Source organism: Phasianus colchicus, chromosome 2 (genome assembly GCF_987193195.1).
Source record: "Phasianus colchicus chromosome 2, bPhaCol1.hap1.1, whole genome shotgun sequence".
Lineage (NCBI taxonomy): Eukaryota > Metazoa > Chordata > Aves > Galliformes > Phasianidae > Phasianus > Phasianus colchicus.
This window is the reverse complement of record NC_143437.1, coordinates 13,829,928-13,857,794: the sequence shown is the minus strand read 5'-3', so window position 1 is coordinate 13,857,794 and position 27,867 is coordinate 13,829,928. Positions and strand designations below refer to the sequence as shown.

The following is a 27,867-nucleotide window of genomic DNA, read 5'->3' as shown; positions in this document are numbered from 1 at the left end:
TTAGTACTTCATGATGATTTTTAAGTTCACTTATTGTTCAGAAGTCATACTGTAGCAGCAACCAAGTCAATTTTCACTGTGTATATATGTGCTGGGGATGAGGAGGGAAGTTGGGAGTCTGTGGCCTTTGTTTTAAAAACAGATGCTGTTTCTATTTGAATGCTTATGTCTATGTGTTAGATTATTGCATTTTGACTGATAAGGATGAAATCAAGAATAGGATTTTTCTTGCCAAAATTCAGATACCTTCAGTGTTAGCATCAAGATTTGAGCCTGTGATATGGAATATGTTTATGGTCAACAGAGAAAAAAGACATTTCTAGGATGTGACTCACCTCACCTATGTCCACGTTCAAAAGAGGTAGCTCAGGCACTGCCTGTATGCGTCTGTACCAGTGTTCTGGCCTATGACCATCAGGTACTAAATGTCCCAGCTTTAGCCTATCTCCTGATACTTTCCTATCACAAAGCCACTGCGGTTGCTGGCAGTAGAGGTCACAGTGGTAGATATTCTTTGTGATCCAAATATGGTATCTGTTGCTGAAGTTCTAAAAAGATTGAAGTATGATGGTTTTTTTAAAAGGTCTCTTCATGTCTTCAAATGATGTAGGAGTATGGAAGAGATTTTGTTGCTTGGCAGGCTGATTTCCTCTGAAATACTTGTTTCTAATAGTATTGTGTTCTAGACTACCAAGGTGTTCGAATAAGTACTTATACAATTATTATTTAAGTCCGACTACATAGTGTGGTTACTGATTATGTGTTTTTAAGAGACCTTTTTAGCTGCTTTGAGAACACCAGATTCTTACAGAGATTACCCTAAAAGCAAATGGGAAAAGCAAATTTGGAAGGATCCCCAATAAGAGGAGCACATAAGGAGAGAGTGACTTCGTACTTGAGGAGTCTGGATGCAAATAACCTTTTATATGCTTATCTAGAGAACCCTGCCTTCATTTCTTATTATTTCCCAAAGCCTACATTGTTGATGATTGTTTTGTTGTTCTTTTTTTTTTTTTTTTTTTTTTAATACTGTTTCCTCTATTGATCAATTGAGTCCTTCAAAAATACACTAAATAAAATCTCCCTTACTAATTGTGTCAAAGACATAAGAATCTCAGGTCAGCTGTAATTTATTACTACCACATTTTTAGAAATCAAATACCTTGGATTTTTTGTATGGAAATTTGCCATAACCAAACTTGTATATTCAACTGTTGTTTGTTTCGTGTTTCACCATTTGCTTTTGTGTTTCTTGCACTGATTCTTCTTTCTTTTTTGTGCAGCTGACCAGGAAGAAGAAGCTCATCCAGAATATAAATTTGGGAGTGACCTTACTGTAGATGATTACAGTCAAAAAGAAGCTGTTGCCATCAGTGTCAAAAAGGTGGGATTACTTCTTACTTATATTTCTTTGGAAGCTTTCCGTGGACACATTCTGTTTTGTGGAAACATCACAATACATGTTGTCAGAGAAGTCCAACACAAGATCTTCACCAGATTCTGAATGTTTAAGTTCATGAGAAGAAAAAAATTTGTAAATCAAAATACTGTGTGTTTAGGTAGAATACTCATTAAGGAAACAGAATCAGTATGTAGGAAAACTGTGTACATGAAATGAAGAATTTGACCAAAAATACTAATTGAGGGCAACAAGCAGTTTCTTCCTTCTGCTTCTGATATTTTACTTTGTATCTTGGTTTCAGAAACCTAATATGAAGCGAATATCAGCTTCTTACTTAGTAATACTTTCTTGCAAGATTACAAATTGTTCTCCATTTTCAGGGATTCCCTGCGTTATTCTTCATTGTTAACTCTTAGGGTAGCTTCTCCTTCCATCTGCAGCAATAAAGGCAAAATAGGAAGACCACTGTCCGATGGGGTGGTATGGTGGTGTGGCTATACCAGCAAGCCAGATGGCTTACAGGGTAAAAGTATTTTTTATTCTAATGATACCTGGCTTAGTGCAGTTTAGTGTTTAGTAACAGAATGTTACTTGGCACTAATTTGATACTGAACACTGGAATTCAAAACTGCTTTGGCACTGAAGGTATTCTCCTTGTTACAGGAAAACAAAGCAAAAATTAAGTATTAATGTACCTTATTAGATCATATTCCTCTGCCACACAAGTATTTAAGCTTTTTTTTTTTTTTTTTTTTTTTTTTTTTGCCTGCCTGTCTTACCTTTGGATCTTACTCCAGATAGAAGTAGAGGTATGGAAAATCTTTCATAGTACTGATTGCCCGTAGCAGTGCATCCCTCTTTAGCAGTATCACTGAGACATCAGATCTGCTTTCTGGATTTTTCTTCAAGTGTGCATCTTTGCTTCTTCAGGATTTTTATGGCTCCTCTCACTGATCAGTGCTTTAGCTTATTTGCTGTAGTACCTGAGCAATTTTTTAAATTCCAAATTATTCACTCATTCTTAGCGTATACCCTTTGGTAATTTCTCCTCTTCTTTGCTTAATAGTGACACGTTCCTTACTCTATAGGAATGTACACTCAGTGCCAAGTCCACATTTGTCTGTCTAAGATTCTCGGTAGTGATAATTCATAATTGAAGATAGACAACAGAGAGGCTCACTTGTCCCATTGCAACTAACATCTTGAGATAGGCCTTTTCCATTTGTGCACATTTAAAGCACAGTTTATGGCAGTTTCAAGTTTTCGGAGTCTGACCAGCCTGCATATACAAATGATTTCTTTGTGTTCACTGAGTGTCTCATTCTTCCCATCTTTGAAACTTCCTGCCCCAAGATCTAATGATAAGGACTAGTTTGGGCTTAACTGTATGGCATCCTCTCTTTTATTTCCACTGCTAGCTAGCTGCTGAATGTTATGGATTGTTTACCCAGATTTGAAATAAACTTTGAATTTTTGCCAGTATATGGGACAGATTTTCCACTTTACTGTGACTTAGGGTTTACTTTTTGCTAAACTAATTAACTTTTTGAGTTTTTGTGGGTTTTTTTTTAACCTTATTGTGAGTATTTCCTATTGCATTTTCTTTGGGTAATGCATATATATTTTTTTCCCCTTAGGCTGTTGAAGATTCTGAACAAGAAAACAATAAAAAGGTGACACATAGGATGTTATGTAGTTTGTTTTATTTCTTAATATATAAAAACCACCTTTTACTTAACTTACATTCTTGCATACTTACCTCTACATACCTTGCATTCTTACTGGTTTAGCAATTTTATACACAGTTTAACTACTTCTACAGAACATTTCTGAAAGTGACTCTGCTTCCTTTCCTCCTCTTTTGCTGTATTAGGACTATCAGAAAAGGTAGGGACAGACAGGAGTGTGTGACTTGTGCCTGCCTAGAAGTGTCTGATCTTGGTCAGAAACGTCACACGCTGGGAAACAGCAGTTCTTTGAATGATGTTGAGATGCATCATCCCTGCTTTTTTTTTTTCTTTCTTCTTTATTTTTTTAACCTCTTTCCTTACCCTGACTACACTTCGTTTTCCACTTGCCTTTTCTCCCTTTGCTTTCCTTTGGGGCTTCTGCATTTATCTTCTCCCAAGAATCCCTTCTGTAAGACTCTCCCACCTCCTTCCACTCTTCTCTGTCCTCTTCTCTCGTTAATATTGCTCCTGTTCCTAACCACACTTTATTTCACTCTGTTTTATTTTCTAAGTAGCTTCTGATTCTTTTCTTGATGGATGGGGAGGTAAAACTAACCCAGACTCTTCCCTTTTTTTTTTTTTTCTTAATTTCCTAAAAAGATTGTATGCTTTCTTTTGTCTCTGCAGGCTTTAAGAAAGATCCCCCTCTACCCCCCTAATCCATAGTTTTTAAGTTCAGAATCTTTAACTAGGAAAAAAAAAGGAAAATAAAAAGGAAAAAAAGGAGCATAGTCCATTTACTCTAAAAAATTGTGAGTTTATAGGTACTAAGATGCAATTAATGACTAGTAGATTGTCTTCGAACATTGTCATGCAGTTAGTGTGCCGTTAATTTAATCATACAGCTGTAGACTGTAGGACACTATTGTCTGACAATAAGGCTTACATGATCTCTTTTGACTTCTTTGCAACTGACATTCACTACTTAGATTTTTTTGGATCAAGATAGTAAAATATGGTTAGCAGTAATTGGCAGGAACGAATTGAAGGAGTGTTTTATTACAAGGTGGGTGGTCAATTCTTCCTAAATATTGGCCTTCCAAAAATGACAACAGTGAAAGCAATTAGTTCCTTTGAAGAAATTTGGCCTTAGTTTGATTTAAACTTTATTACTAAGTGTTGACCTCGTAACAAAAAGTCTATTCTACTAATGAAGATTTGTATAATTAGGCGTATTTAGGGAAATGTCTGTGAATCCTCAGTATTTGGATTCCTGTAATGCAGTTTAATTGAGTCCTTGTGAGTAGCTTTGAGATATGGTATCATTTTGATTTCATGGGCCATTGTAAGTTTAATTCAGTCTACAGTGTGAATAAAACCACATCTCTGTACTTGTTCTTGTAGTCTGGCTATACCATGCAATCATAACAACTCAGCACTATATAAAAGGTTCAGTTACACATCCATAACACTGGAAAGTAGATTCACTTTTCCTCTAGTCTCCTATTTCCTGGCTGCATGAGTTGCAATAATGTAGGTACTAGAACTGCATCTTTGTTCACACTTTAATACTGTTGCATATACTTAACAATCTCAAGAAAGCACTTTCTATTGCTTCCTGTTAATCACCATTTGATGATACAATAATAAGGGAGGATTTCCTGGCAAACACAGATTGCATTCTGAAGATAAAGTGCTTAATACTTTCTTGTTTAAGTTCAGCCTGCAGAATGCTACATTTCTTGGTAATTGATTCACTGGTAGGAGAGCAAGCAAATAAGTTTGTGGGAAAGATGCTGTGAATGTAAGCCTTTCAGAAGTTGCTTAATTGACGGAGATTTGTGGTTTTTTTCCTTCTTCTCTGTGAAAAGATTTCAGACTGATTTAGGGAAAGGAAAAGTTTGAATGTGGATCAACAGTAGACAGATCTGCAGAAATTGACCACTAAATCCACATGAGAAGTGCTTCACTTTTGTGATTTTCTATCACATGAGATAGTTGTAGAAAACTTTTGTAGTTCTATTAAAATGTGAAGTGTCTTTATGTGGTGTGTTCTCATGTTTGTCATTACAAGTGGACAGCAATACAAGCTTTATACTGTGTCTTGTTGGTCTCATAGCATTTGTCTGTCCCTTGAAGGTTGTAATTCCTATATTATAATCTGCTTTTGTTAGTAAAGATAAGCAATTTAATCAGTTTATGTTTTGATGTTTAGAAGGTTCTACTCAGCATAGAGTGTACACCACCATCATAGTTGCTATCAAAAAATATGTATGAAATTGCAGTTCTCAGGGATTTATTTTACAAAGATCATTATCTCCCAGCATTTTTCAGTCCATTGTAATATCCTCAAAGTCATCCTACTAATATCACGTAGTATTTACTCACTGCTTAGGTCCATCATCAGTCCTATGACAATGAGAGTGATCGGTGCAAATAATTCTTTACTTCTATCATGAAATTTCCTTTTTTAATATTTAAATTTGGATTTAAAAAAAACTTTCTGTAAATTATGTAAATTCCTTATCACATTTGAAAATCAAAACAGAATTTGCATGAAATAGTGATTGTTATTAATGTTTTCAGGGTTTAGTAACTGTTGAAGATGAACAAGCATGGATGGCATCTTATAAATATGTAGGTGCCACAACCAATATACATCCATATTTATCAACAATGGTCAATTATGCTCAGCCTGTGAAGTTTCAAGGTTTCGACGTAGCAGAAGGTAACATGAAAGGTTGAATGAAATAAAAGTATTTGGGTATCTACAATTCCTGAATTTAGAAATGGTGTAAGGTTTTTATACTTTGTTGACTGTCATCTATGTGTTTTTCATTTTATTGTGTTCTGAATATGAAGTTAGCATGCTATTCCATTTGTCACCCACTTGGAGTCACTAACTTACTGGGATAATATGAAGCTGTTGAGGTTGATTGTATTTTAGAGGCTCTTCCAATTAAGCTGTTTTTAGTTCATCTTTCTGTAAAGTAAGGTGAACATGATTATCACAGTGGTCAGTAATTAGACAATGCTTTCATGTTGCATAGTAGACCATTTAGCATGTTATTTTGTTTTATCTAACATCACTAAGGTTCTGAATAACAATTTTCTCCTAAACAAAAGTGAAGTTTTGTCGATTTCCAAGAAACTGAAATAAAATGACAAATCAGAACTATTACTTAATTTCTCTTTGGTGTAATTTGATTCTATGAGTGACAGATAATGAGGAAATGGAACAGAACTGCCTACATCACGCTATTTAGGTATAGTGCATGGTTTTGAATTTTGATGCGCTATTACTAAAGTGTTTTAAAACTTCTTTTCTTTCCAGAACGTAATATTCATCATAACATGTCCTCTTTCAATGAATCAGTTGGACTAGGGTATTTGAAGACTCATGCCATTGAGTTTGTGAAGTATCCTTTCAGCCTTTCCCACTGTTTGTCTACTAATGCTACAAATAAGCAACAAATGAGTTTTTCTAGATTTACAGTGTTCCATGTTCACAGTGGAACAAGAAATTAGCTCATAGGACAAGGAACAGTAAAACGATGTAAGAAATACTGAGGATAGTAGGATGTGGGCATGCATTTCTATGTTGTTGTTTCATTTTCCTTGATAAGTGTTACAGTTATAATAAACGACAAATGAGTCGGATATACCCAAAGGGAGGCCGAGTGGATTCCAGTAATTACATGCCTCAAATTTTCTGGAACGCTGGCTGCCAGATGGTCTCACTGAACTATCAGACCCCAGGTAGGCAGCAACAACCACTGAACCTCAATCCTAAAGAATGGTTTGAGCAGTAACTCTCAAACAGATGCTGCGGATTTGCTTCTGGCATTTTTTGAGGAAATAGACATATGGCTAAATAATGTGGTGTGGAGAAATTATGGAAGCGTAAGATAAGAAGTAACAAAAAGCCACGCATTGAAGGAAAATTAAAACCACTTTTCATGGAAAAATAATACAGTACTGTAACTTTTCAAATTATTATATTTTTTAAATAAAAAATATAAATTGCAGGGGAATTGATGTTTTCATAAGATGCTGTTTTTGCACTGTTTGATGCATGTCTCCAAAATAATGGTGAGGGAGCGTAAAAATTTAGACAGTAAGAAGCAGTGACTGTGTGTGTATAATCAATGAATATACAGATGTTATAATTAAGAAATATCCAGGAAAGTTAGGCAAATAAGATTATTACAACAGGAAGATAATAAATGGAAAATGCTTCTCCACAGGGAATGATCTCGAGGAAGAGATCCTTCCTCAGTGGCAGTCAGCACTTAAATGGATCTAGGAGAGGTGGAGCCAGGTTTCACCCCTTCCAGTACCAGTAGTAGAATTACTTTCACCTGTGCTCCCATGGCTGAGTCATTGCTTGCCTCAGGTGGTCAATCAGAGGTTCAGGCCATGATTCAGCAGCTCCCATACAGTGTGCCAAATGGATTCGTAGACCACGTAGTATCAGAGAATGGGGTCTGAGATCTGTCTTAGAGAACATGCCAAGGAAAGTAAATACTTCTTCACAGCATGAATAGGATATCTACTGTTCCTCTTCAGTGAGGGTGTGAGAATAACTTTGTTTTGTTTGCTTGGTTTCTTTTTTTAAATAATCTAGGAATGTCTTCAGACATATATGGAACAGAGCAGTTTTTCCATTTTCTTCTCTAGATGTGATACTACTATTGTTTTGTATTTTTTACATTTCTGTCCCCTGAATTGTGACTTTGGTACTACAGGCATTCCTAATGATCCCAAGCTCTGTCCTGCAAAACTTTGCACACCTGCCATGAATGATTTATAGCTGAGGAGGCAAGAGAAAGCTGTACTGGAAAACACTGTAAACCACTCCTCTGGACATGTTTTGGAGGCTGGAGTAGATACTCAAGCTTCACTCTTCTCCCAGTATGCCTCTGCCCACAGCACATTGTTCTCAGCTCCTATGTATTGCAAAATAAGAGTGTTAATTGTCTAGTTGGAAACAAACAACTTTCCTCTATTAATCTTATGTGATACAACTGTGCTGTCAGGCTGAAGAACAGTTGAAGAATTAGAAGCTAAGGCTGCACAGCAAAGCAAATAATGTTTAATGTGAGCATATGAGAATTTTGTATTTTATGTAACAGAGGATATGTAGAAATTCTGTTCCCTTTCAAAGTTAGCATTTGTGAGAAAGTGAAGAACTATGTTATCCATAAACATGGATAGTATATTCCAGATAATGTGAAACCTGTAAGAAAAGAATATATTTTTTAATAGAGTTTGGGTGGAAGGCGTTTTTTATATGTTTACTCTTCTGTTTTATAGACAAGTGCCATAAAAAAGCATTGAATAAAACTCAGACACTTTAAAAGTTGAAGCTAAGCAATGGTGCTGTGATCTCTGTGGTTTCTTTTGGTGGTATTTTATTAAATTAAATCTTTAGGAAACCAGTATTCATTTCACCTTTTTTAAGACTTCAAGATACAGACATCTTCATCAGAGGTAGCTGTCTGTGGTTGCTGTAGAGAAGTACCCAATTCTAGGATGGTTTGGGTCTTTTTTGGATGTCTGCCTTGGAATTAATTCCACTGTTAAAAGTGCTTGTATCACACTGTTATTTAAAGTGGTTCCAGGTCACTAGCAAGACTGGAGAAATTTGTTCTGTAAATATCAAAAGTTAGATGACTGAAATCCCATCCCAGGTTCTTAATCCCAGACTTAAGCTTTGCTGTCAACTGGGTGTGTTTGAATTCAGGAGAGGCTGTTTTCTAAGGACAGCTTAGTTTTCAGTTTAGTTGATAAAACTGTTACTAATGTGAAGAAATCTAAAATTTTTATATTGCTTCTTTATTTTTTTAGGTCTGTGCGTATTTTATATGCATTAAGTTTAATTTTCATTTAAATTTATTATTCTGGACAGACAGTCTTATTTTCTTCTCTAAAAAGGATTGTTCTTGACCTGTGTTATTCAGGAGGAAATAGTAATTTTTTTTCTCTCTTGACAGATTTAGCAATGCAATTGAATCAAGGAAAATTTGAATATAATGGATCATGTGGGTGAGTGATGTGATTTAAACTGTTGTCACTGTGCATCAGAACGCTTTACAGTGGCTTTAATATAATTTTGTCATTCTTAATTATGTGTTACAAAAAAAAAAAATGGAATGCTAAGTGAAGAGTAGAAATTAACAGAATGCAGGAAAAATGATCCCCTGCAAGGAGGTATTCTAATAAATATGCTTTTTAATTATGCCCAGCTTTTAAAGACGAGATATAAGAGGCTTTGTGTGTCAGTTATGAAGATGATCATTAATACCATTCAGAGTTACTTAAGACTATCTTCAGCTTCTGATCTCAATTTTTTTTATTTTATTTTATTTTTTGAATATTCAACTCAGTATGGAGATTCACATTGCACATTTCACAAAATAGCCAAATTTACTCGGGCAGGTGGTTTTAATACATAGGAAAGGTGTTTTTTCTGTGTACTATTTTTTTTTAGTCTATGTACTTTATGTTGAAAGCAGATTTCACAGAAAATAGTGAAGTGTTTCATCTCTGAAGTTCTTGCTCTTTATTTTTGTGTGAAATATGTTTTTCAAATGTTTTTCAATGTTGATAGATTTTTGTCAGATGTTGAGTTTATTCCTTAATAGGATAGGCTTATAATTGATAGCAAGAGGAGGGAGGAGGATTGAGGAATTATAGGAAGATGCAGCCTAGAAACACACTGAAGTCTGCAAACATCCTGTAAAAGAAAGAACTCTTTTGCTCATGGAAGTCTTATTCAGAAGGAAAATCTGAATAGATGAAACTTGGCAAAATTCCTCTCCTGCAGAATGGATGATACAGTACTTTGGTTATCTGTGCCCTTTTCAAATGTAAACTCTTCTGATAGAGATTGTTGAATTTGACAGAGGTGCAATCTCTGGTCATTTCAGTCAGAAAAACAGAAGAAAGGAAAAGCTTTTTTTGTGTAAGAGTATGATTCCTTTCTTATTTGACACATAAGCCTAGTAGAGTGGTGCATACTTCTGGCAGTTTCTCTGGCAGGCATCATTATGAACTAAATTTCTTGTTTCTTATGTCAGTCATCTGATACTACAGTAATATAGTGGTTATAGTAATAGAGAGGTAGTAATTTAATATGCATTGTAAATTTGGTGCTATTTCATTACAGAGAAAACGCTCAGGGTATTGAAAATTAAAAAAATGACATTTCTTTCAAACAATACTGCTTTTTTTTCTCTGGTTAACAGTTTTCCTACTAGTGAAATGAGAAAGTTCCTCTAGCATGAACATTTTTTATTTCAGCAGGCCTGAAGCTGAGCCTCAGAATGTTTCTGATACTTTTCTTCTCCCCATAGTCTACTTGAACTTAGTAAAATATTGTGAAATCTCACATATTTTTAATGTGAGATTAGTGAGGAATATTACTTTCATAAATATAAACCAAGTTATAAAAAAAATGGGAGAAAATACATTGAAAGTCTTTTTTTTTTTTTTTTTTTTTTTTTTTTTGAGTTTTCACAGCATTTTAAAATTATTCCTGAATTTTTTGTAGGTCTTTATATGTTACATACAGATAATTTCCTAGGGAGACTGGAGTGCGGATAAAAAAATGATCTTCTGCTGCCTCTCAGGGCTGCAGAGTTAGCAGGATTGACTCCAGCTACATGTTTTCTTCCACCAGTGGAAGAAAATCCCTGTTATATGTAGCACAGCAATTCTGTGGATCAGCTGCTGTTTTATTCTGATGGCTGAATCCTTGGATTTTGATTCATCAGTGCACATATCAGCTTCATTGATGTGTTGATCCAGTATATAGTCCTCAGGGATGTATTGTAAGTGTTATTATGGTAGTACCTTTCATGCTACTATAATTAACAATCTGTCAGTACTAACATCAGCTGTTTTCCCTGAGGTTTTATAACTGAGATGAAAAAATTAGTTTCAAGCTGAAATTTATTGTGTGAGTCTTGACTCTATGTAACTGCTTCATTTAAAAACAAAATTGAATAAGCTGTCTGTATTTTTTGAAAGTGTTAAAGAATTAAAGTAAATGAGAGCATCTATTTTTTATTATATAACTTACTGTATTTTTAAAACATATTACTAAATTATTTTGAAATGTCTTTTATTATATTACATTTATTTTGCTTGTGAAATCCAGTTAATTTAATCTCTTGATTCAAAATTAAGATTAACATTTATATGTGTACTAGATTACCATAATATTTCCACTTTTACTTCCTCACACTTGAAGATAGAACAGCAATCTGTATTTTACAATGCTGTAGGAGAGTTCATTGTTTAGAGTTAGAACTTCCACTTTATCTGTAGTTAATTCAAGTTCAGTTTCCACAAAAGAATAATTTTCTTGTTTTTTATGAAATAAGATATCTACTTAAACCAGATTTCATGCGGCGACCGGATAGAACATTTGACCCTTTCTCTGAAACTCCTGTAGATGGTGTAATTGCTGCAACATGTTCTGTACAGGTAAAACAGCTGCAAAAAAAAAAAAAAAAAAAAAAGAAAAACCTTCTTTCATCTTATCACACTCAAATCACATTTAAATGTGAATAGAAATAAGATAGGTGCAGAAAGTGTTTGTATTGTTTGGATTTTTTCAGATTTTTTTCTTTGTTTCTGCATTTACTTGGTCTGATTTGAACATGATATAATTTATTTGTTATTACACATTATCAGCAAATGTTAAACCCGCCTACGCTCCTTTTGTTTTACATCAGCGCTCGCAAATGAATAAGTGAGTGGAGTTCATTTATGTGGATACTATGAAACTGTATGGACTTCACTGTCACCACAGAGCAATAAGTATGGGCATATATGGACAGATATTTTCAAAATAAGGAAACAAAAATGGTTCATGTGATGGAGATCATTACTTTAGAATCATCTATGAGTAGCAACATCCATGGAACTTCTGTTGTAGTTTTAAAATATGGTTAGGTATTATGTTTTGGTAATTCCTGTTTTGTGACCTGACACTTGGCACTCTTTGTTCACATATACTATGTGCAGCTTAACAAAAGATTGGCTTTCCCTTGTCTCTTTCTGTGTATAGTGTGGAGATCTGAAAGTCTCTTGGAGCAAGGGTTCAGTTTGCACTTTAGATAATTACGTTCATTTGTACCTCCAGAAGAATAAAAACAGGGGAATAAAAAAAAAAAAAAAAAAGTTACAGGCAGTAGAATCTCTCCAAGGAGGAAGTGGGATCTGGAGGTGAGAAAATAGTGCTAGGAATCACCACAGTACTTAGATAACTTGTCTTGTTACTTGTTCTTCTTGGATGACTAAATCTAGTCTAAAATGCCATGCTTATTCCCTTAACCTCTAAGAATGATATAATAACATCAACAATTCATTCAAGAATTGCCAACTAAAAAATAGAAACAGTTTTGTTCACAATGATTACTGCTTTGTACTTACTCTGAGTTACTTTTTACTGGAGAATGCTATGCACATTTGGCATACAAGAGGATATGGTCCTTACAGTGGAGGATGTACAACCTTATTACAGAGAAAATATGGAGTTCATGGAGTAAGCATAGATATTGTGGACTTAAGGAGTTAACCATGCTGAGAGAGACAGGGACAGATAGACTGATAGATCAGGTTTGTGAGAGGAATATGTCTTCAACTGCACAGTCTTGATTCTGAATTTTATTTTTACTACAGTAATAGTTAGAATCCGTGACAAAGAGTGGGGCTCCTCTTGAAGATGCATGCTGTTATTAAAAAAAAAAAGAAAAGCCAGTGATGGTACCCCTCAGCCACATAACTTTTCAGATTTGTTATCCAGAGTTGTTCCCTGGAATATTAGATCTTGAAAAGAATGTCTCAAATGAGCTTAGATATGTGAAATTGTGTTTTTCTTTCCTTGAGCTTAGTAATGAAAACATCAGCTGTATTTTTAAGTAATAGATTATCTTGATGGAATAAAAATGTGCCCTGGAGTAATCACCTGCTTGATTAATCTTGACTTGAAATGAAATCACAGCAAATCTTCATGTACATAGCAATACAGAGGAGTCATCTGCACTGTTTGTTTGTTTTCTTTTAAATGTGATTGGTTTAAAACATGCACCAATGTGAAAGCAGAGCACAAACATCCTTTCACTTCTCTGTTGTCAAGACATAAAATAGATTCCAAACAGAAAATTTTAAAGCATATTTTGAGAGCAGTTGCAGAACAGTAGCGTCTGACATGGTTGTTTCATTCATCATATTTTATAAATACAGTGAATGCACCTGTGAAACAGGACCTAGTTGAGCTTACTGACTTATAACTTTTAACAGTGAGCACAGTCATTTCTGTTTGTCACATTTCTCATTTACAGTGTATTTTAAGTTTGTTTAGTACAACTAAAATGAAAGCTCAGGATATATTTTAAGATCTTAACACAATGGCTTTCCAAGTTAATTCCATTTTTCAGTAATTATACCATTTTCATATGATTAAATAAATATATCTGTTCTATAATAAGCATTTTTCAGAGTGCCTTTACTAAATTAAAAGTGATCAGTATTTCCAGTATTTACAATGTGCTGAGTACATTGCTTGGTTGATATTCTCTGTACTGCATTTCTTACCCTTCTGTTATTACGTTGCAGGTAATATCTGGTCAGTTTTTATCAGATAAAAAGATTGGTACGTATGTAGAAGTGGATATGTATGGCTTACCCACGGACACAATACGTAAAGAATTTAGAACGCGCATGGTGATGAATAACGGTCTGAACCCTGTTTACAATGAAGAATCATTTGTATTTCGAAAGGTAGGATATTTGGACAGCACTGTTTGTGATTGGCAGCTCTTTTGCATATAAGCATCCTTGCTCACTTGATCTGCCCTTCCCTGCTTCAGTCTGACTGCTGACATGAATAAGTACTGCTCCCATAAAAAAGGGTTTGTAGGGTTCCTGTTTACTACTGTAAACAATTTAAAGCTGAAATAAGCTTTCAAGAGATTTTTATTTATTTTTTTTTTAATTTTGCATTGTTTTGTTTTTCTAATGGATAACCTCTGTAGCTGTCACATGATTTTTTGTTTCTGTTTGGCTCTTCCTTCCCCTTTGCTTCCTCCTCCCACTCGGAGGTAACAACCTCATCCATGGCCATGCCTGTGTTCAAGGTATGCAGTCTGCTCAGAATGAGCCCCCGCTGGTGGACACCATCATTCCTTGGAGATTTCTTCTTCCCTGCCCTGGCAGTGGTTGCTATCTTGCACTGTTCCTTCAGCCCAGAGGGCAGGTGAGATGCTGCATCCAAAGCTAAGGTCAATGTTATTACATGGAAAAGTTGGAAGGGTGCTGTGTTCCTCAAATGTGTTGCCAGCTCCCTCCTCCATGTGCATTATGTACCTTTTTATTTTTTTTTCTTTTTTTTTTCTTTCCTTTTTTTCTTTTATTTAATATCAAAAGAAAAACAACCCTTTTTTCTTGGTATGGGGGATTTGAAAAGAGACATCAGTTGTCATTGCCCATGTTCAGTTTTTATCTTTAAGTCTATATGACACACACAGACTCAAACGTATATACTGTCAGCCCAAATTTCATCTGGAATATGTGTTAGCAGTGCTGTCATTGAGAATGTCTGTTTTGCTTACACCTGTTCTGTTGTCATGTAAAGCTGTTGTTCTTTTATTCCAAAGTGACAGACTTTGCCATGTGGTGATACTGCTTTATACTAGGGCATAAGACATGCATCATCTGCTTTTTAAACAGAGTAACTAGATTTTAATAGAAATGTAGTTAATGCAAGAGATTATTGTAAACTCAAATACATTCTGAAATGAACATGAATCCTAGTGCTTTTCTGTGTGTATGAGGAGGCTCAGAGAAAATACTTAGGTACATGACAGGCAATCATGCTCCCCTTGGCTTCTTGGCCATATGGCCAGCATCTGCTGCTTTCTAATTTCCCTAAATCAAAAGGCCTATGAAGTACAGAGTGCACTCAGTTTCACTGTAAAAGAGGGGTACTTGTATATCATGGTGTGAGTATAATGGGTGATGCTAGTCTAATATTACTCCGTAATATATAGCACATTCTCTTGAATAAGTCATACTGTAAGTCAGCCAAAAGATTCAATTTTCTTCATATCACATCACTGTCATATCGGGCTTAGCATAGTAATCAGGACATGCATTGATAACCAGACATGGTGAGTCACATAAGCACAACAGGAACAACTCTTCTAGTTGGAGGAAATGAAGTTGTGAGATGCACGGTGCTAAAATGTCATGAGGGTGGGTCTGCCCTCCTGGATACCCTTGAACAAACTAACACAACGAGAAATATGACCTTCTTAGTCCCCACTTGTAATCCCTAGTCAATTTCTATCTGAGCCAGTAAAGTATTAAAAGATTTACTAATCTGTGGCCTGTTGAGGAGAGAACTTACCTGCTTTATTTGGGTTACAATGTTCTCCTTAAGCTGATGTTTAATCATACATTGCTGCTTTTAGGTAACACGTTTGATTGCACTTCTGTCATGTTTTGTTGTTTTTATTTTAATTAAAATAAAGCTTCAATCATTCTGAGCCAAGTATAGTGTTGTCAACTGTGTTGTGTAAGGGGGAGGTGTGGTCAGGTGTGCTGGTGGTAACATGCTGGGAGTGTCTAGTTATTACTCATCCTGAGCAAGTAAAGCAAGACTTCTGTGAGTAGCTCAGCTGAATTCAGAGACAAAAAGTATACTTTATTTTGTGCCCTCTATGATCTAAAAAGAAAGTGACAAGGGGAAGGTCTGAGATAGTAGGTATAGTTTACCCAGGTCTTTTGTCTGATAAGCATCGATGAGTAGAATCAGGTAGAGAAGAACTGGGAAGACCTTTCCTACCATGAAATCAAGGCAGACTGGCATAGAGACTGCATGTCTTGGTTAATCTGTCTTCTCCTCACTGCTCTGCACAGAGGGGCAGTGTCTGTGCTGTAGGGATGGCAGGGGTTTTTTTGCTCTTTTGATCAGACAGGTAGGGGCTGACAGATGCAAATACCTGACAGCATCTCTGCACACCATGCATATTTCACATTGTGAGTATTCACTTCTGCTGGCAACACACCATTTCAGCAGGTCTTTCAACCTGTCTGCCCTTTTCTGTCTGCTTCTCCCCTCTACACAACACATAGCTCAACATGCATTCATATCAACTTATGCTTGCATTAACTCCATTCTTCATTGCCCTTTTGGATACATCCCAAATCCCATCTTTCTCTCATAATTCCTTCTGATTCAGTGTTACCTACTCTTTAATTGCCACACTATCTGCCATTTCCCCTGTATTATTTACCTGCTTGCTTATTCATGTCACTGGCCTCCAGTAATGTAAAATAACTGCACAAAATATTTAGGTAAGATAACTGTAAGATGTATTATTGTACATTTTGGAATTACCCATTATTTAGAGTGAAAAAAAATATTTTTTAGGAAAGGGTAATTTGAAAGTATGCTGTTTGCAGGGACTGGCATTATCTTTCAGTGATGATAGTCTGTTTCTGGCATACAAAGTGAATGAGCAAATTGCTTCAACATGAGGGGTGAGGAGGGTGATAATGTACTAGTCATTAAAAGTCTTCATTTTATGGCTTTCCAGGTTATTCTCCCTGATCTTGCTGTCCTGAGAATAGCAGTATATGATGACAATAATAAGTTGATCGGTCAGAGGATCCTGCCTCTGGATGGTCTACAAGCAGGTTACAGACACATTTCACTTCGGAATGAGGGCAACAAACCACTTTCTCTCCCGACGGTTTTCTGCAACATTGTGCTTAAAACATATGTGCCTGATGGTTTTGGAGGTGAGATAAGCCTGTACTTTAGCATGCCATAAATTTTGAGTGCTTTAGAGTTTACTGTATTCTAGAATTCACTTTCAGTATGCCAGCTGGGAGTAGAGACACAGTGCTGGAGGACTGCAAAGATTTAGTATCTTTAACACTGTGGCAACCTCATTTGTTCAGTTAAGAAACAAAGTTTCCAAGCAAGTACCTCAGGTAAATGGTTATTAAATGTATCCTGTTAAATTCCAAAATAATATGGAGAATATGCTAATACTAGGGTTATCTCTGGTTTTCTTTTTGTTCACGAAGATGTCTTTTTTTTTTTTTTTTTTTTTTTTCCCTAACATATGTTTGCCATGGTAATGTGTATTTTAGCTATATTGTTTGTCCAGTTACAATTATACAATTGTATATAAACAATTGTTTCCAGTACCCGAAAGGTGCTTGCAGTGAGAGCGGGGTAGGTCTCTCCTCACTGGTGACAGGTGACAAGATGAGGGGAAATGGCCTCAAGTTGCACCAAGGTAACTTTAGGTTGGACACACTTCTTTACAGAAAGGGTGGTTAAACGTTGGAATAGGCTGAGTCACCGTCCCTGGATGTGTTTAAGAGCTGTTTGGATGTGGTGCTCAGAGATATGATTTAGCAGAGGGTTGTTAGAGTTAGGGTACTATGGCTAGGCTGCAGTTGGACTTGATGATCCTTGAGGTCCCTTCCAACCTGAGTAATTCTATGATTCTATGATTCTAGATGCACATTTTTTCAAGCAAAGGCACTTTTATAGTCCTGAGAATATTGGTGTATATTAAAAAAAAAAAAACAAAACCAAAAAACAAACAACAACAACAACAAAAAAATGGTGGTGAAAGAATTTAGCATCCAAAACTTTTCTGCATTTGTCTCTCCTAATTTTACATATTTTAGTGTCTTGTAATTATTTTTAGGGAAGTTGTTTTTAACCTGAGTCATTCCCATGATCAGTTTGGCAGGGTCATTGTCACATCTGGATGTGAACAAACAGCTGAGAATAGTCACTACACCAATTTAGTCTGTGCAATGTGTGAGTTCACCCTGAGAATGAACTTCTGGGAAATACGTTCTTCACAGCAGATGAAATTCACTTGTATATTAGACAATACATTAATCATTTAAAGCTGCAAAATAAAAATTATGGAAATTATGCTAAATGTTAATGCTCTGACTCAGTGACAAGATGAAGCTTACCTTATATGTGATTGGGGAGATGTTGATAAAAAAGGAATTTTGCTCTTTGCAAAAGTAATTTCAAACCTGATGTCTACCCTAAGAATTTCTGCAGCTACTCTGAGTGGCATTTCCATAGTACAAACTAGAGGAAGATAATACTTGCTTAACACATTAGATAATGTATCTTCAAGACTTTTAAAAGTATCAGTAACTCTGTGGAAAAAGTTTAGGCCTTTACAGAACTATTTGTGTAGGTCACATATGAAGTCCTGACTGTGATAAGCTCTGCTACATGACTTGGAGCACTACCATGCCTTTATGCAGTATGTTTGAAGAACAGTAATTAACTTCAGGGATTTAGTCTGAAGACAAATGTAAGCTTTGGCTTAAGCTTGAAATTCTCAAGGCTGTAACTGAACTGTGAATCTGAGGGACTCATATAAGCAAAGTTTTTAATTCTTTTCAGAACTTGAGTTTTTGACAGTTAATGGTTCTGTTAAAATATTTTCTAAACTAGAGGCATATTTCTGATTTGGAATTGGCTTTTTTCTGAATGATACCACACTTATTCTGTGAGTAGGATTTAAACTTAGTGGATTTTAATTTGTCTAAGTGTTGGAGCATGCTGGTTGTATAGGGAGAAAAATTGTATTGTCATTTTTTATTTTTTTTAATGCATTATACAAATTCAAAAGTGAAAAACTTGTATTTCAAGGAGAATTTGAACACCAGTTAAGAATTTGCAAATTGTATACTGTTCAATACTGGCTGATATACTGTTGGGTCACCATTGCTTTTGATGGCTTATCTGGTAAAGGAGAGAATATAGGAAAACATTAATACCCCTTAGTAACTATATGCTGAAGTAAAATGCTGCTAGAATGAGAAAACTGGCTGTCTTGTTGGGGAAAACAGACTCCATATTAATATGAATAAAGTGAGTTCAGTTATTGTCTTCTTCTACCCCAGATAGTTTTGATGTGTCTTGTGTATTTTTTTCATCGATACAGACCAAGCTGATGAACAACTGGGAAATAACTTCTGACACTCAGGTGGAATCGTTAATATTCTCCTGACATGTTTTTAAGTACCCGTCATCTGCAGTGCACCTTTCTTTGTTTTATCTGAGCTATCATTAGGATCTTTATGATTGTTTTAGCAAACTTGTGGGAAGGTATAAAGTTGATTCAGTAGCTGCATGCTTTCTTTCTTTCTTTTTTTTTTTTTTTTAATTTTTTTCTTTTAATTTAAAGATTTCTTTTAATTTAAAGATTTAAAAACTTGCACTGAATAATAACTGGAGTTATTAATCCATTATAGGCCTTAAAAGATGTGTAACTATTTATTTATTTTTTGTAGGATTTACTGATTTTTTTGTGGTTTTTCTGCATCAGATACTCTGTTCCCAATAAAATAAAATGCTGGTGCAAATTAATGCAAATGAAGTAGCATTCCCCAAAGAGAAGCATCTGTAATAGAAATCTGTACGTCAGTAAGCATAGTTACTTAAGGTAGTTGTTAGAGTCTTCTGTAATGCACTCTTATTTAATTATTATTTCTGTATATAATTGGAATTCTTTTACAAAATGTTATTCCCTACCCCCACGTTACCTCACCAGAGAAAATGACAAACGTAAGCAAAGGACAAGTGACAATGTGAAAAACAGTGATGAGTCACATCCCACTTGTAGAAATGCTGAGCCTTTCGTGATGTACTCCTGTGGTTAGTAATACAATTTACAAAGGTCTCACTCTCCCAAAGATGTTAGTCATTTTTACCTTGAAGCTCATGGTAATCAGGTTCCATTTTCAACTGACGCATCATGTTCACAGGTTGCCCTGAGTGTTCGTAGAAAAGTACGTGCCAAGGACAAAAAGGCATAGTTACTAAGTTAGGAAGGGGACTGGAGCACCTCTCCTGTGAAGAAAGGCTGAGGGAGCTGGGCTTATTTAGCCTGGAGAGGACTCTAGCAAGACCTTATTGCGGCCTTGAATGGATATCATAAGTAGGAGGGATACTGACTTCTTGCACAGACAGATAGTGATAGAACAAGAAGGAACAGTTTTAAACTAAAAGAGAGGAGATTTAGGTTAGATGTTAGGAAGAAATTATTTATTCAGAAGGTGATGAAGTACTGGCACAGGCTGCCCAGAGAAGTCCCATCCTTGGATGCATCCAAGGCCAGGTTGGATGGGACCCTGGGCAGCCTCATCTGGTGTGTGGCAGCCCTGCCTACAGCTGGGGGTTGGAACTTGTTGATCTTTAAGGCCCCTTCCAACTCAAGCCATTCTATGATTCAGTCAGTTCTGAAAATAAATGTCTGAAAATAAATTCTACCTGTATTTTGTGTATGTAAAGTACAGGTTCAGAAGATATGTTTGGGTTACGATAGTTACTGTTGGCTGTATATTTGGTACCTATCAAGGCAATGCTATCTATTTAGTGCAACTCTGGGGGGAATGGAAGCCCAGTCTGTGCTATTTTCCATGAGAAATGCATCCAGTGTTTTCAGAAAAGACCACAGAATAATTTAGATTGGAAAGGAGATTGCATAGTCCTCCAGTTTGATCAAGAAAGATAGGAAGCTTCCTTTGAAAGCTTTTAATGGGTTGGGTATTTTTTTGCAAACATAGTCAATGGGCCAGCTTCTCTGTCCCAGTCATTGTAAGCTGATTTGGAAAAAGGCCAAAAGTATGATGTGGGACATAGACAAAACTCAAATAATGAAAACTGTAAGTGTCAGAACTGCTATTGAAGAAATAATTGTCTAGTATTCTAGTCCATCTAGGACATAAGGATACAAAACTAATCTACTTATAAGGAGCTAAAAATAGGGGTTTGCCACATTCGGTAAAGAAAAGGATTCCTTGCAAGTGAATCACCGTGCATGGTCTCCTGGATTCTCACGACAAAAGCTTGACTTAGCAAAATGACAATATTTATTAGTGAACGATGAGTCAGACTGCAGCATTTAAACTTCCTTTCCTAAGTTACTGCTCTAACAAGCAGGGTTTATTAACTGAGTCCAGTGATTCTTTTGTCCATAATACTGAAGTTAAAGTTTCAGAGACATCATTACAACAGATTGTTGCTATGGTCTCTGAAAATGTGTTAATGTTGTAAATAGTGGATCAGTTTAATTTATAAAATTGTTTCTTACTGTGGAGGGCTTCCATTGCCATTTGTGAAATTTTTGGGTTTGAGATTAGTCATGGAAAGAGATTATTCAGCATGAAAGTAAATGTTCCCATGTCTTTGTCCTCCTTCAGAATGGTGCTTACACATCCATCGCTGTATATAGAAAACACATTCTGTAATTTATGCAGTTAAGCTTACTCAGTGCAATTTTTAATTATACAGATTTCTTTTATGCTCCAGTGGAGTAGTAGGGGGTGGGGGTGAAGGAGGAAGGCATAACATATTCACACTCATTCCTGATCCTAATTCTGATTTCACGTCAGTACCACAGAATCACAGAATCACAGAATCACAGAATGACCTGGGTTGGAGGGGACCTCAAGGATCATGTAGTTCCAACCCCCCTGCCTAGCAGGGCCACCAAACATACACCTTTACTAGATCAGGTTGCCCAGAGCCTCGTCCAACCTGGTCTTGAACACCTCCAAGGACGGGGCATCCACAACATCCCTGGGCAGCCTGTTCCAGGACCTAACCACCCTCCTAGTAAAAAACTTCCCCCTAACATCCAACCTAAATCTTCCCTCTTTTAACTTAAAACCATTTCCCCGTGTCCTGCTATTATCAGCCCTTATGAAGAGTTTACTCCCCTCCTGGGAGTAAGTTCCCTTCAGATATTGAAAGGCTGCAATGAGGTCGCCCCGCAACCTTCTCTTCTCCAGGCTGAACAAACCCAACTCCCTCAGCCTGTCCTCATAGGGGAGGTGCTCCAGCCCCCTGATCATCCTCGTGGCCCTCCTCTGGACCCTTTCCAAAATCTCCATGTCTTTTTTGTACTGAGGGCTCCACACCTGAACACAGTACTCCAGATGGGGCCTCACAAGAGCAGAGTAGAGAGGGACAATCACCTCCCTATCCCTGCTGACCACCCCTCTCCTGATGGAGCCCAGGATCCCATTTGCTTTCCGGGCTGCCAGAGCGCACTGCTGGGTCATGTTAAGTTTCTCATCTATCAGGACCCCTAGGTCTTTCTCTGCCGAGCTGCTCTCAAGGACAACTCCCCCCAGCCTGTACAGGTGCCTGGGGTTCTTCCAGCCCAAGTGCAAAACCTTGCACTTTGCCTTATTGAACCTCATTAGGTTCACCCGAGCCCAGCTTTCCAGCCTGTCAAGGTCCCTCTGAATGGCCTCCATTCCCTCCACCGTATCGACTGCACCACTCAGCTTGGTGTCATCAGCAAACTTGCTGAGGGTGCACTCCATTCCCTCATCGATGTCATTAATAAAGATGTTAAAGAGCACCGGTCCCAAGACAGACCCTTGAGGGACACCGCTCGTTACCGGCCTCCACCTGGACATAGAGCCATTGACCACCACCCTCTGTCTGCGGCCTTTCAACCAATTGCTTATCCATCTAGTTGTCCACCCGTCAAATCCACTTCCCTCCAGTTTGGAGATGAGGATGTGATGGGGGACCATGTCAAAGGCCTTGCTCAGGTCCAGGTAAATGACATCAGTTGCCTTCCCTTCGTCCACCAATGCCGTCACTCCATCATAGAAGGCCACAAGATTAGTTAAGCATGACCTTCCCCTGGTGAAGCCATGCTGGCTATCTAGGATCACGTGCTCGTTCTTTATGTGATCAAGCATATTGTCCCGGAGGATCTGTTCCATAATCTTCCCAGGCACGGAGGTGAGACTCACCGGCCTGTAGTTACCCGGGTCCTCCCTGCTCCCCTTCTTGTAAATGGGAGTGACGTGACCCTTCCTCCAATCGTCCGGGACCTCACCTGACAGCCACGACTTCTCAAATATGATGGAGAGCGGCTCAGCAACCACCTCAGCCAGCTCCTTCAGGACCCTGGGATGCACGCCATCTGGCCCCATAGACTTATACTCATTCAGTCTAAGGAGGCACTCTCGGACTTGCTCAACCCTTACAGTGGGGAGGGATTTACCTCCTTTGTCCCCACATAGAGGTATGGGGGTGCAAGACTTAGGGACGTGAAAAAGACTAGAATCCTGGCCACCAGTGAAGACCGAGGTGAAGAACTCATTCAGCACCTCAGCTTTCTCTTCATCTGTTGAAGCCATTTCTCCTTTTAAATTTACCAAAGTAGGTACGCCCGTTTTGGCCTGTCTCTTCTGGCCAATGTACCTGTAGAAGGTTTTCTTATTGTTTTTCACGTCCCTGGCCAAGTTCAGTTCTGCCTGCGCCTTGGCTTTCCTGATCCCACGTCTGCAAGTCCGGACGGCATCCCTGTATTCTTCCCAGGTGACACAGCCTTGTTTCCAGAGCTTGTACACCCCTTTCTTCACCCTCAGTTCTCTTAGCAGGTCCTTGCTGAGCCATGCCGGTTTTCTACCTCTCCTGCCCACTTTCTTAATCAGGGGAATGGAGACCTCTTGTGCTGCCAGGAGGGCATCCTTGAAGAGCAGCCAGCTCTTCAAGAACCGTTGTTTCTAATTTTATTGGAAACAGCTAAGGTTGCAGTTCAGGTAGTTGGTATGCTGACAGCCAAAATGATCACAGTACTATATTCTGTAGACTCATCCACCTAGCATGAGAGACAGCACGTGATAGTGTTGGATTTTATTGTAAAATAAAGAGTGGTTAGAATATTATTGTTTGTTTTTTGCTGTATAAAAGAAAAGGAGCTGCTCCTAGGGAAAGTGTTCGATTTACTCCCTTAGGCAGAGTAATCTTCTGCAACTTAAACTTGTCTAGTAGTGCCACATATGCAGTTTGGATTAAGAACTCCAAGTAGAATTCATACATTTTCATGACAACATGTGAGGAGTTCCTGGTAATGGTATAGTTATGGGTGACCCTGGGTGTACAGCATCCAGGGGCTCATCTCTGTTTGAGTATTCAGGAGGATTCTGTGTGCCCACAGGGAATGGGAGGAGTATGAGCTGGAGTATGGGATGCCAGAGACCAAGGTTGGAAGAAATGGTGCCAGCACCCACTACAGCCCACACTCTGCTTACAATGCTGGAGAAACCAACCTCAGTTCCTCACTGTCCTCTGGGAAGCTGAGGGTAGAAGAAGATTACTTAATAGGAGGAAATACGGAGATCCTTGCTGTTTCAAGGAGCCTTTCTTTTATAATAATTCCCCTGGTAGCCTGAATACGCAGTCAGCACCACTTCAAATAACCAAGAGACAAAGTTGTTAGTGCTATGTCACTCAACAGATTCCATTCTGGTTTCAAATTGTGGTGTCACCAACTAGGAGTAACGCAGAGTATGTTTGCTCTGATGGAGTTAGAACGTGTTTTCCTGAATAAACTGCCTGGATTAATACCACACCGTTGACACTTTTTAAACTGATTCATGTTCCTAATATGCTCAGATGCTATTTTGATGAGCACTTTCTGTCCGGACAAGTTTACTGTATGAACCTGAACACTTTTTGCAAGTCAAAGCTTATTCAGTAATAGTAGAGTGAGGGTCTTGTAAAAGGTAAAACTACATGCTTCTGAAAATGATAAAAAGATGAGATTTTTTTCTTTTTCTTACAGATATTGTGGATGCTTTGTCAGATCCAAAGAAATTTTTGTCTATTACAGAGAAAAGAGCCGACCAAATGAGAGCTATGGGTATTGAAACTGTAAGTGGAACTTAATGACTAACACAGCTCATTTGTATTCATATCATGATGCAAAACGCATCATTTAGAAGTAGAAACTTTGGGAAGTGAGAAGTGTGATATTTTAATAGGTTTTTAAACTATGTTACAAATACTTTACTGAGAACTGTGTTATTTGAAAGTACACCTCAATTTTCCAAAGTATGTATTAAAGTAAACAAGTTCAGAAATTTCCTGTACACCAAATGTTGTACTACAGGTAAAACAGCAATTAATTTATTACAATGTGAATGTTTCTTCCAGAGTGATATAGCTGATGTACCAAATGACACTTCAAAAAATGATAGAAAAGGAAAAGCTAATAATGCCAAAGCAAACGTGACTCCTCAGAGTAGCTCTGAGCTTCGACCAACTACCACAGCAGGCTTTGGGTCTGGGACCGATGCTAAGAAAGGTAATCAAAAATCCTCAGCCAATCCTTCAGTTCTGGTGCAGTTCAGAAAGCTACAGAGAAGTACTTGTTACTCGTTTTTAGTTTTGCAGTTCTGTTTACCTTTTGAAAATAACTTCTTCAGTCACTGATAGCAGTCTTCATCTATTTGCAAGAAAATTGTATATATTACCAAAAAGGCGCTGTAAATCCAATACAGATTTATTTTTCTAAGTGACTCCTTCGTGTAGCTGCGTGCCAGATACCAATAGTAGAACCTACCTGACCCTGGGAGAAATTTATCAGAGATCTACTGAAGCCACACCAGTAGGAATTGTTCTACTTTAGTTTTTCTCTCTACAAATCCCTTGGCAGAGATGCAGATTTAAGTAATTAAAGTATTTAGAATTCATTGCATTCTGTAGAGATTTCCCAACAATTAGAGATATTTTCAGTGTGTGGTTTTACTCCGATATGGAAATGGCATGCTCATTGTCAAAAATATCCATATTAAAAGTGCTCATTTAGAAATGAATAAGTACTTTTTTCTCATTATTCATTGTTCACTTTACAAAATCACTTCATGGAGCCAAATGGGATTATTTGTTTTTCACAGATCATCGCAGGTAATGCAGATTAAGAGAGAAAACAAATTTGTACAGCTGAATGAAACACAATAAATATTTCTGTTAATTGCCCACAAGAATTAGAGTCTGGTTTACTCTCTTTCATCCATCTTGGCCCAAGGGGATCAATGGGAATGGAAGGAGCACTGTTCTTGTTCTTAAACATTAGCAGACATAACTGAATACAAACATGTGAAGGGGTCAATCTTTCGAGAAATAAGATGCCATCTATCATGATTCACTTCTGGCAATAGAACAGGTCATCTCTGGCACCTTAATGTTTTCAAATTTCTTCCCTGCAGTAAACCCCAGATTTTTTTATGCAGCAAAATATTTTCATGTTTCGTGTATCATCATCAAGATGCACAAATGTTAGTTCTATTGAGCATTAATTAGGCATGGAATTTGCAGGAGGTGGCAACTGATTCCTGGTTGCCATGGAATCAGACTTGTTGAACAAAGTAAATAACTTTACACTTCAAAGTGAAAGCCTAAGGAAGTTTCTTTAGAAAAAGGCACACCTGTTGGTGTCCTATTTGTTCCTCAGTTAAAATCACCTTAGAAGAGAAAAAGTCCTTTACAAGGAGGGAGGAATCTTGAGAGTCCATGAACACTATTAACATCAGTTAACAAAACACATTGAGTTAATAGTTAACAATATACATTGAAGTGTACTTAGGAGCAGTCTAATGTTGGTTGGTTGGTTGTTTTTTCTGTGAGAAAATCGAAAAAAAGACCCTACAAATTATAATTCTTACAGCATTATATTAGCATTTTTGTTCACGGTTACATGTAGGATATACTGAGTAGTTAACACATATAAATATAAATGTAATGTATCACAAAACATTTATTAAACTGTAAAGATGAAATGACATTGTTTTTTGTTTGCATTGGAGTTCAGGTGATCAGAATAAATTTTCATTCCTCTGAACAGTACTTTTATTTTTATGTGATAGATTTGATAGTGGCATTAAATTTTAATTATAATTTCCAATTCTTTTTTTTAATTTTGAGTTTCTTATCCATTTTAATTCTTCTTTAGTCTTAAACTGTTCAACTGTTTCTTTTCCCAGACCCGATATTAATCTAAATGCAAAGTTTACTTCTACTAAGATACAGGTTGCAAGTAAAATTTCAATTCCATAATTTTTGTGTTTTAAATGAAGGAGAATAAGTATATATAGCTCTTTATGTTGTCATGCACAACCTCACCCAATTAACACTCCCTGAAACCAGAGTTGCTGGAGCAATCTCCAGCTATGTAAAAAAATTCTGAAATTTGCAAAGTTGAACTTTAATGTACATAGTTTGTTATGTTTTCAGAAAATAAACTTTTCCAATTTTTACATTGCTGTGTTTTGACACTTCAGTACAGAGTTGTAAGATTAAAATACTCTCATCAATTCCTTTTTTTTCACAAGGCAATTGATTGAGCGGTATATTTGAAAAGAAAATTAGCAGTATTTTTGCTACATCTTAATGAATTATTTTTTTATTAACCTGACTTTTTAATGGTACAAAACAGAAATTAATTGTTAACTAACATGAAGATTTCTATGTTAAAACTCTGAAATACAGTCTATGCATGAAGTTTTTGATAAACTGTATCAATACCTTCCTAGGTATAGACCTAATTCCTCAAGTGAAGATAGAAGATTTAAAGCAAATGAAGGTAAGCATGGACATAAACTTTTCAAGATGTGTTCCTAATTATTTGTTTTAAATAGCCATTAATTTTTCTTTTTACAGTTAATGTGACCACAGACAAATTGATCCAATTTCTTTTTTTTGTAGGCTTATATAAAGCATTTAAAGAAACAGCAGAAAGAGCTGAATGCCTTAAAGAAGAAGCATGCAAAGGTAAGATCATTAAGAGCTCTCAGAACAGCACGCTCTGATTGAAAAAGAGCTGCAACTTTCACTAGTATGGATGGTTCCTAATTGAAGTGAATGAAAACTAAGGAACTAACACCACCAATAAAGGGCGTTTCTGTTTTAAT

At 36.9% G+C, this 27,867-nt stretch overlaps 1 protein-coding gene across 13 annotated transcripts in view; it reads left to right on the top strand.

The window, feature by feature from the left end:
• Nucleotides 1-27,867, top strand: part of PLCB4 (phospholipase C beta 4) — a 201,971-nt gene that overhangs the window by 142,034 nt on the left and 32,070 nt on the right. For 12 of the 13 annotated variants that reach the window (XM_090134834.1, XM_090134833.1, XM_090134829.1 and 9 more), the window contains 13 exons: nt 1,284-1,384; nt 3,040-3,075; nt 5,659-5,800; nt 6,407-6,491; nt 6,707-6,831; nt 9,069-9,120; nt 11,463-11,565; nt 13,702-13,866; nt 16,686-16,890; nt 24,741-24,829; nt 25,112-25,262; nt 27,490-27,539; nt 27,662-27,727. In XM_090134834.1, coding sequence (XP_089990960.1) covers nt 1,284-1,384; nt 3,040-3,075; nt 5,659-5,800; nt 6,407-6,491; nt 6,707-6,831; nt 9,069-9,120; nt 11,463-11,565; nt 13,702-13,866; nt 16,686-16,890; nt 24,741-24,829; nt 25,112-25,262; nt 27,490-27,539; nt 27,662-27,727 — 1,370 coding nt within the window. The remainder of the gene's footprint in view (nt 1-1,283; nt 1,385-3,039; nt 3,076-5,658; nt 5,801-6,406; nt 6,492-6,706; nt 6,832-9,068; nt 9,121-11,462; nt 11,566-13,701; nt 13,867-16,685; nt 16,891-24,740; nt 24,830-25,111; nt 25,263-27,489; nt 27,540-27,661; nt 27,728-27,867) is intronic. The other variant, XM_090134835.1, reaches the window with a different exon arrangement.